At 44.7% G+C, this 10594-nt stretch overlaps 1 protein-coding gene across 1 annotated transcript; it reads left to right on the top strand.

Moving 5' to 3' along the window:
• Positions 1-1662: 1662 nt before the first annotated feature.
• On the top strand, positions 1663-2637 carry LOC133367745 (olfactory receptor 14A16-like). The gene has a single exon (XM_061591845.1). It carries the CDS (start codon positions 1663-1665, stop codon positions 2635-2637), a length of 975 nt encoding a protein of 324 aa, XP_061447829.1.
• The last annotated feature ends 7957 nt before the right edge of the window (positions 2638-10594 follow it).

Below are 10594 nucleotides of genomic sequence, written 5' to 3' on the forward strand. Positions count from 1 at the left end.
CAGTTAGGAAGCTGGGTGGATCAAATAAAATCCTTTGGGTCTGGCTTGTTCGCGGGAAGACCAGTATGTCGTCTTCTCTCCAATGATTTTTGTCCCCAACCAGTTTACTTTGAATATCTGTCTTGGATGACTGTCACAGACTGCATTGCAGCACCCTGTGTTCCAGGACTTCCACAGCTGGCTGTCCACTCTGCCACAAACACTCTTTCAAGGGAATCCTTCTGATCCTCCTAATGTAACTACAAAGGAAAAACTGTTCCTTCTTGCCAAGGTAATTACTCCCTGTCCCTTTGGATATGTAAGTTTTGTTAGAGATCGTGGGATAAAGCCCCAAACATTCAGTCTTGGGTAGAAGGGAGATGTTCTCTTTGTATTAAATTCATAGAAATTAAAATCCAAAATACATTGCCTTACCAAATCCATGGGTTATATTGTGAATGTATGAATTGCTCGTATGACAATCCTGAATTACTTCACATTATCCCCAGTGGAGCCTAACATTCTTCCTTCCTTCCTTCCTTCCTTCCTTCCTTCCTTCCTTCCTTCCTTCCTTCCTTCCTTCCTTCCTTCCTTCCTTCCTTCCTTCCTTCCTTCCTTCCTTCCTTCCTTCCTTCCTTTCAAAAACACACCAAAACTAATTTCCATTTCAATCAAGCTAGTCATTACATCACGCACACATGTCAGTTTTGTGAAGTACAGACTCCCCCAAGCCATCCATTTTCCTTCTCCTGATCATCTACCATTTATATGATGCAATTTCCCATTCTTTCAAACCTTTCAAAATTTTGAATGCTGACAACTGTTGTCATATGGGAAGGTGTCTCATGCTTAGTCAGATCATTGGTCCCTCTAGTTCACAATGGTTACCCCTTCTCTTCTACTCAGCACAATCAACGATTGGGAATGATGAGAGTTGTAGTCCAAATCTTCTGAAGAACACCAGGTTGGTAAAGGCTTGCGTATGCTGATAGGAAAGAGTTCTTCTAGGATGTCAGACAGGGATCTTTTCCAGTCCTTCCTGGGGATGCTTGTTCCATTTAAGAATGTACTCAGTTACTGAGTTAGAGTTTTTCACCAAACATATATATAGAAGAAGTAAGTAATAAGTTTACTACATTTTACCAAGAATATTTGCCTGATAAAAAATCAAGAGAAACGAAGTACAAAAATCCTATTTCCTTTTTTTCCTGGAAAGATAAAGATGGCCAATGTTCGTTGTAGTGAATTATGCCTCATTTATGATAATCTGCCAAGTGCCATCTCTATTAACATAACCTCACTCTTAGATTTATCTCATCATCCTTGTGTTTTAGATGGTATGTAATAGCCCTCCTTTTACAGTTGAGCTGACAAATTGCATTCACAAAAATGAGGGAAGAAAGCATTTCATTAGTAGTATTTATTGTGAATTGGAATCAATATACCCAAAGCCTATTCACTCAAAAAAACAGTTGCTGGAAGGTGATATATTAGTGATTTATTTGTTTAGACTTTCAAACTTTCAAATAAATCTGTGACTCAGGGACACACACAAATGAGTTTGCAAGCAAAAGTCCACCACTATGATCATCATCATCATTTTAAGATTAGAAGTACAAATACTGTAGCTCCCGCCCACTTTGCTCTCAGTTTAACTGCATCCTGCTTTCTTCCACAGGCAACATGGGTGCGAAGAAACAAAGCATCATTAATCAATCCTTTCACTCAGAATTTCTTCTCTTGGAATTCTCAGAGGTTCGGGAGCTGCAGATTCTCCACTTCTTTGTGTTCCTTGTTTATTATCTGGCAACAGTTACAGGAAACCTTCTCATCATCTCTGCAGTTGCCTCTGACCACCGCCTGCACACTCCCATGTACTTCTTCCTGATGAACTTAGCCATGCAAGACCTGGGCCTGGTTTCAGTCATTATCCCTAAATCCATGGCCAATTCTCTCATGAATACCAGACACATTTCCTATTTTGGATGTGTTGCTCAAGTCTTTTTTTTTATGTTCTTTCAATCATCTGATTTCTCTCTTCTGACAGTCATGGCATATGATCGGTATATTGCTATTTGCAATCCATTACAATATGAGATGCTGATGAATAAGCAAGCCTGCATCCAAATGATTGCTAGTGTGTGGATCACTGGATTTTTGTATGGTGCATTAAATGCCGGAGGCTCCTTTGCATCCTCTTTTTGCTCCAATGTTGTCAATCAGTTTTTCTGTGAAATCCCACAGTTACTTAAGCTGGTGTGCTCTGATGTGAACCAAATTGAAATTGGAGCTGTGCTGTTAGGTGTTGTCCTTGCTTTTTGCTGTTTTATTTTCATCATTATAACCTACGTGCAAATCTTCACCTCAGTGCTGAGAATCCCATCTACAAAAGGAAGGCAAAAGGCCTTCTCAACATGCCTTCCTCACCTCACTGTTGTCTCCATATTTGTATGCAGCGGATTCTTTACTTACCTCAAGCCTACTTCTAACACCCCATCACATCTGGATTTGGCATTTTCTATGATCTATTCAATGGTTCCACCCTTGATAAATCCAATAATCTATAGCATGAGAAACAAGGAGGTTAAAAATGCTCTGTCAAAGCTATTGGGTCTAAGACACTTTTCTTTGAATAACTTCTCAAGTCTTATATTGTGAAGGTGAATTGTGAATATCTCTTACGACAGAAAACTGGAAGTTGTATGATGAATGATATTATTATTCATTAAATTTATATTGAGCCCTCCTTCCAGAAGAATAACGTTCCTGCCCATTTGGCTCGGGCGGATTTGCCTTCACCCTATTATTGGGAAGGCTCGGGAAGGTTCCAGAAAATTGTGTAATAGGTCAGATGGTGCACCTTGACCAATTGGGCAAGGGTTTTGAGCAGCTACATATAGCCTGCTCCTCCTTAAGTGCGCGCCTTTTTTGCCTTGTGGCACCCACCCACCCCTCCCTTGTCAGTATGGGCTTTGCTAGTTGCCTGAGGGGGCTGAGTAGGATTTTTTTTTGGAGATTCTGATTTCAGAATGTCTTTGGTTTTGCCTACTCCATACTGCTTGGGTTTGATTCATTTGGCTTGTTCTGGATGGGTTGTGGTGATTCCGGTTTGGCTGGCATTGGATTCGGGCAGGTGAGGTAATTGGGGTTAAAATTGAGGTGGATGAGGCATTTGGAAAAAGGGCACCCCCTGGTGAAACATCAAGACGTAAGGTCTGGTGTGGATTTGGGGGGTGTCCACGAGGGACCGGCTTGCGCATCATGGTGAATGCCTGTACGGTGGGGCAAGGATGCAGAGGTTGGAACCACAAACCTGACTCCGATTGCAAGGAGGGAGAAGTTTTCCCACATGCTTGTCTGGGGAGCTGCAGTACGATTTGACTGACTTGCCTCCTGGTTGGGAGGGTCTAGACCCTCATAGATAGGTTGAGCCTCACCTGCCCGAAGGATTTGAGATTCTTTAATTGGCGGATTGGAATTTGATTGATTATGTGTTATATTTTAATAAATATAACATTTCAACCATACATGTGTCACGAGTCTTCCTTGGTGTATTGGCAAGCCCGGATTTGGATTTCAAGGGTTGGATACTGAAAGTGTTGGATATGTTTAGCTATGTTTAAAAAATTTCAAGGAAACTCTTTTTGATGAGACTTTATGAAGAAGTTCCAGATAGCAGGAGCTTTTTTGCAGTAGAAAGAATTTCTCAGAAGGCATTAAATAGGAATCTTAGAAGTTTTTAAGCTGGGATTGGGTGGCCATCTTTCAGGGGTGCTGTATTAGGGGATTTTGTGCATCAGCAGGGTGCTGGAGAAGATGATCTTGGAGGACTCTCCCAAGTCCTGCTCTGCTCACATGAGAGCAGCCTGGGCTGGTGGGGCACATTTCTGGCCAGGGGTTGAAGCCCTGGTGGCCATCGTGAGTGAGGGCAGTGGTTGCATGTTGCATATGAAGTGCACATTTAGCATGCTGCATGGGGACAGGGCATCAGGGCTTATTTAAACCTGAGCTGCCATCTTATTTCTCCTCTTGCTGCATGACGGCTTGGAGGAGGAGGACAGACGGAGCAGCTAGCAGCAGAAGTGGTGGCCATTTTGCAGGCCATGTATGGACGGCACAATTTTGGGTGGCTCCAGAGTTGCGGATTCAGTGGTGTTCGGTCTCCAGGGGGATTGTGGCCTGACTTTCTAGGCCTCCTTTAGGGATTGTTGCCCAACGTTCAGACCCCTTTATAGGATCATGGCCGGGGGTTGTGTTCTTGCAATGGAGGAACAGCGGCTATTTTGTTGGTGCATGTGGCGGCACCATTTTGTGTAGAGCAGCAGCACTGGGCAATAATGTGTGTGCTTTGTGGGTCTCTGACTGGCCTGGGGTTAGGCCTCCCCCCTGGGATTGTGATGGGGGTTAGGCCAGCATTTGGGTTCACCCTTAGGTCTTGCAGTTTCCCCATAGGCTGTGACCTGGGCCTGGTGATTATGGCGGCCTAGCGTCCGCCATACGAATTTGATTAGGCGTTTCAGGGCTTTTCAATTACTCTCCCTCACCTCTAGGACTCTCAATAGCTCCCCACCACCACCTGTAGGCCTTGCTTAGGTATGGGTGGGGGCTTTGTCCCCTGGTTAGACCCCATTATGGGTCTAGGCATTGGGGCCTTTCGCACACAGCCCTAGGCTATTGTTTTATTTACTGTTTTGTCAGTTATTCCTGCTTTTCTTTCCTGATTCTGTGACATGCCACCTAATATAGGCCCTTAGCCCCCCCAAACATCCACCCGCAGTGGCTATGTCATTGGATAAAGAAGAGGTGCCTCCCTGGACTGCTATTTTAGCCCACTTTAGGATGCCCTGGAGCAGCTACGGGCACGTTCAGCAGAGCATGGCATGATGCCTCCAGTGACTCCAACACGGACATCACCTGGGCCTACGACTCAAGTGGAGACATCAGCTAGGCCTAAGTGGGCTAAGACTGGATCACGGGACTGTGGTCTTAGTGCTAATCAGAAGAGTACTAATCAGAGTGCGGTTGCTTTAATTCTAGCCCAGCTTCATGCTCTGGAGGCAGGCCCTAGCTCGGTCCCACTGATGGCACCTACAAGGGAGGTGGCAGCATTTGCACCTGAAGGAGAGTTCTCAGTGTTGCTGGCTATGGGTGAGTCGGCATTGCCCACTCAGTGGTGTGAGTGGTCAGGTTGGGGAATGTCACCTTGGGGGCCATTGCTCCAGGACAGGGGTGGCCATTTTCATGGCCTGCAGGAGCTGAAGCAAGTTCAACACCATGGGCAGGGCAGGGAGTTGCAGGCTTCTGACGTAATTACCAGGCTCCACTCATGGCAGTGTGTGACCAAGTTTGACAGTCCTCAGTGGCAGGTCAGGCTGCAACAGAAGCAGTATCTGCTATAAATGGGGGTAGGCCTCCTGCACCAGCTGTGTCTGAGGGGTTGGAAAGCAGCTCTTCTTGACAGCAGTTCTGGTGGCAGCAGAGGACCCTCTGGGGTCAATTGCTGCAGATGGGAAATGTTGGACACGCTTGACTTCTATCAGCTCCCTGCGACAAAAGAGAATATTTGGCAGGAGGAATACATGGACTTGTTTTTCCTCCTTTATAGGTATCACCCAAAAAAGGATAAGGAGGAAGGAGAGGGAAAGGATCGGGACAGGCCTAGGTGGAAGAAAGTTGAGCGGTCATGGGCCAGCTGGTTGCCGGCCTATTTGATTTATGTGGGAGTCATAATGGAGAAACAACCACCAAGGGGGGCTCTGTGATGTTCCTATATTAATGTATATATGGTAAGTGTTGTTGTTTTAGAAGATACATGGTAAGTGGAGTGAAAGAAGGGGAGTGAATGGGCAGTAGAATGCGAGATGATTGGCTGAGTGTTTAAAATGGCTGAACGTATAAAAGGAAGAGTGAGAGTGGAATCTGGGGGGGAGAAGAGAAAGAGTGGATTGCTTGGTGGGGTTTGAGAGAGTTGTTTGCCAGGAGAGAGTGAAGAAGGAGGGGGGTGGAGTTCAGATTAGTATTGAGTAAAACCATATGCTTATGTGCCTTAAGAAGAAATCTTGTTAATCTTGTTAGCTTTGTTATCTGTAATAAATACTTAATTTGGTTTACCAAAGGCCTGATCCTTGGCTGGGGTTTCACAGACCAGAAGGGAGGGTAAGGTAATGACCAAGGCTGAAGGGGAACTGTAACAAATGGTGGCAGCGGTGAAGAGAATAACAATACCAGTATTAGAGTCTCTGGGAATACTAGTATTGGGACGTTACTGGTGGTTGCCTAGCAGGGGGATCTGTTGAGATCTGTGCTAGAGCGGGGAGAGAAATCATAAGAGAGAGCGGTCCGGACTGGTGGAGTCCCTGGTGGTGCCTAGATACAGGCAATAACCACGAGCAGGTAAGAACCTGACAGGGAGAGCCAGGGAAGGACGCATCACATGTGGTGTCAGTAGCGGTGGGATACGAACAACAGAGAATCTAGATACGAATACTAGAGAATCCAGAACAGTGGTGTGGCAAACAGAAATAACAAAACAAGATTTCTTGTGAGAGTGACTGGCAAAGAGTGTGTGGCAAAGAGTGAGTGAACTCAAACACCATGGCTGAATACATAAAAATGAAAAGAGAGGAGCTGGTGGAGAAGTGCATAACATTCAATTTACCTCACGAGGGTAAAGGGGTAGATGAATTGAGGGTAGCACTTATAGGATTTGCTACTGCCCAGCAAAAACAACCTGTCAGGGAAGAGACCCCAGAAGAATATTTAAGCAATCCTGCTTATATAGAGTATTTGAGAGAGAAGTTAAGATGGGAGGCTGAGGAAAAAGACAAGCAGAGGGAGTTGGAAGCTGAGAGATTGAAGATGGAAGCTGAGAGATTGAAGATGGAAGCTGAGAGATTGAGGATGGAAGGTGCAGAGAAGGAAAAACAGGGAGTTGGAAATTGAGAGAATGAGATTGGGGTTTGAGGAGAGGGAGAAGCAACGAGCATTGGATGCTGAATTACAAGTAGAAAAGTTAAAATTTGATAGAGAGAAATTTCACTCTGAGGAGACAAGGAAAGACAGAGAGGGAGCAAAAATAAAAATTACTCCAAAGGACTTTGCTGTCTATGAGCCTGGTCAAGATCCTCAAATTTACCTCAGCACCTTTGAAAAAGCAACTCAGTTGTGGGGGCTACCTGAAGATAAATACATGCAGTATTTATCAAACCTGATTAAAGGGGAATTGGCTGAGGTATACCAATATTTCCCCTCAGACAGGCCCGTCACCTATGCTGAATTCAAAGAAGCAGTGTTTAAAAGATTCAGACTGGGGCCGGATTATTTTAGAAAGCTTTTCAGAAACTGCCAGATACAGACAGGGAGGTCTTTTGTGGAACTGGGAGCAAAGTTGATGGATATATTTGGAAAGTGGATGAGTAGTGCCAAAGCTCAGTCAGTGGAAGAGGTGAAAAGCCTCATGATACTGGATCAATTATACCATCAGTTACCACCAGAAATAAGGCTCCTGGTCAAAGACCGTTCCCCTACATCTGTGCAGGAGGCCGCAGAGATGGCGGATCACTTCGCCTCCAATAGAACTGGCTGGGTGGGGAAAACATCAAGAGAGTTTAAACCCAGACCATATAGTGGTGGCAGAAGGGATGTGGTACCACAGAGAGTGAGTCCTCCATTAAAATCTGAAGGGCACAGGACACCCCAGAGTGGATCTGTGTACCCTAAAAGTGAGGAGAAATTATGCTACAAATGTGGTAGACCGGGGCACCTACGTTTTCAATGTGAGGTTGCCAACCCCATTAGTAATCCTGCTCAGACAAGGGCAGTGAAAACAGAGCCCAAGGCTTTAGAAGCAGCAAAAAAGGTTCAGTTTTGCCAGATAAACTGGACAGAAGTAACAGACCTTGATTCAAGTCTGAGAGAGGAAGTGAGTGTACAAGGGGCAACTTATTGGGCATTGCTTGACACTGGTGCCGCTCAGACGTTACTGAGGCCAGATTTAATAAAATCTGAAGAAATATTACCTCAGGAAACAGAGACTATCCAAGGAGTGAGGGGTCAACCAGAGAGTTTGCCTGTGGCCCTAGTGAAAATGGAATGGAGAGGCCGAAAGGTCCAATATAAAGTTGGTATTAATGCCCAGCAACAAGAACCAGTAATACTGGGAAGAGATGTTATGGGGGCACAGGGGAAAATATATGTAGTGACCAGACAGCAAATTGGCAGAGAAAAAGAAGCCATATTAAGGGGGGCTGAAACAAACAGGGTGGAATCTGTTAACCAGCCTCAGGTCACCATAGCAACCACTAGCAGGCCTGCTGAAGAAGACAAACTGTATCAAGTGGTCTCTGGGGAAGAAGCAGATCAATTCAGGGAAGAGCTGCATAAAGATATAAGTCTGAAGCAGAGAAAGGAACAAGCGCTGACCCAACAGATTCCTTTCACTGACAAACTGAGGAATCAAGTTGTGTGTGAGAATGGGATTTTATATAGACTGTGGATGCCTGCTGAGAGAAAGGATGAATGTGAACCAGTGAAGCAATTGATAGTACCTAGCAAATACAGAACCAGATTGCTAGAGGTAGCCCACGATGTCCCATGTGCAGGACATCTGGGAATAAAAAAGACCAAGAGGAGATTGGCTGCACATTATTATTGGCCAAATATCTCCAAGGATGTAAAACAACATTGTCTATCTTGTGGAATATGCCAAAAGGTGGGAAAGAGTGGAGTAAAGAGCAAGGCACCCTTAAAGCCCCTTCCTATAATTGGACAACCCTTTTATAGAGTGGGAATAGATTTGGTGGGCCCTTTTTCCAAACCCACAAGGCATGGCAAGAAATATCTAGTGGTGGTGGTGGATTTTGCCACCAGGTACCCAGACGCAGAAGCACTGAGATCTGTAGAAGCCCCTGTAGTGGCAGAGGCTTTATTAAAAATCTTTATGAGGCTGGGTTTCCCTCATGAAGTGCTGACAGATCAAGGCAGTGTATTCATGGGAGAAGTGATGCAATGTATGTGGAAATGTTGTGGTCTAAAACATCTAAAGACCACTACTTACCATCCCGCCACTAATGGGCTAACTGAGAGATTCAATGGAGTTTTGAAGGGCATGATCAGAAGCTATGTTCAAGATCACCCACAAGACTGGGATGAACGTTTGGGATGCTTCTTATTTGCATACAGAGAAGTCCCTCAGGAGTCAACAGGCTTCTCACCCTTTGAACTCATGTTCACTAGAAAAGTGAGGGGACCTTTGGAACTGCTAAAAAATTCATGGGAAGGAACTCTGGGAGAGTACAAAACTTCTGTAGTAGATTTTGTATTGGAATTCCGCAATAAATTAACATCAATGATGGAGGTGGTGAAAAAGAATTTGAGTCAAGCACAGCAGAAGCAAAGTTACTGGTATGACAGAACAGCCAGGAAATGTGTGTATGATGTGGGAGATATGTTTATGGCGTTCATACCCAGGAAACATGACAAATTACAGGCTAACTGGGAAGGACCATATACCATCAGAGAAAGGCTTGACACAGTGACATATGTAATCACCACAGACCAATTAAACAAAAGCAAAGTGGTTCATGTAAATATGTTAAAGCCTTACCATACCAGGGATGCAAAGGTGTTGCAAGTTACCTTATTCCCTGAGGGAAGTGGGCCTGAACTTCCAGATTTGGTACAGGAAAGCAAAGACAAAGGAGGGGTAGATCAAGTGGAATGGTCAGAGGAGGTAGAGGAGGAAGTAAAAGAGGAGATTCTGAGAGTTTTGAAAACCTATAGGAATCTCTTTAGAAACAAACCTGGCCAAACCAGTATAGTTATACATTCCATTGATACGGGAGATGATGCCCCAATCAGATCTGTTCCGTACCGTGTGAATGGGAAAGTTTTGAATGAGATCAAAAAGGAGGTGGAAGAGATGCTGGAATTAGGAGTGATCAGGGAATCCATCAGTCCCTGGGCCTCAAGTATTGTCCTGGTTCCGAAAAAAGATGGAACGACAAGGTTTTGCATTGATTATCGGCTAATCAATAAAATTACTGTCCCAGATGCGTATCCTATGCCTAGGGTAGATGCTATGTTAGAGTTATTGAGGGCAGCAACCATTATCTCTACACTAGATCTCTGTAAAGGATTTTGGCAAATGGAACTAGACGAGCAATCCAGAGCCAAAACTGCCTTCAGTACACCAGATGGGTTATATGAGTTTGTGACCTTACCCATGGGACTAAGGAACTCACCAAGTTCATTTCAGAGGCTAATCAATACTGTGTTGCGAGGCATGTCAGATTTTGCAGTGGCCTATATCGATGACGTGGCCATTTTTAGCAAGTCGGTGCCTGAGCATGTCCAACACCTGACAACAGTATTGGAGGCCTTAAGAAAAGCAGGCCTCACAATAAAAGCTAAGAAATGCCAGTTTGGACTAAAGGAAGTAATCTATTTAGGACATAAGGTGGGGAGTGGGAAAAACACCCCCTTATGGAGCAAGGTGGAGGCAATACAAGCGTGGCCGATCCCCTTAACCAAAAAACAAGTAAGGGCATTTCTGGGTGTGGCTGGATTTTATAGGAAGTTTGTGAGAAATTTTGGGAAATAGCAACCACCTTGCATG

Source organism: Rhineura floridana, chromosome 11, assembly GCF_030035675.1.
Source record: "Rhineura floridana isolate rRhiFlo1 chromosome 11, rRhiFlo1.hap2, whole genome shotgun sequence".
NCBI classification, from domain to species: Eukaryota; Metazoa; Chordata; class Lepidosauria; order Squamata; family Rhineuridae; genus Rhineura; species Rhineura floridana.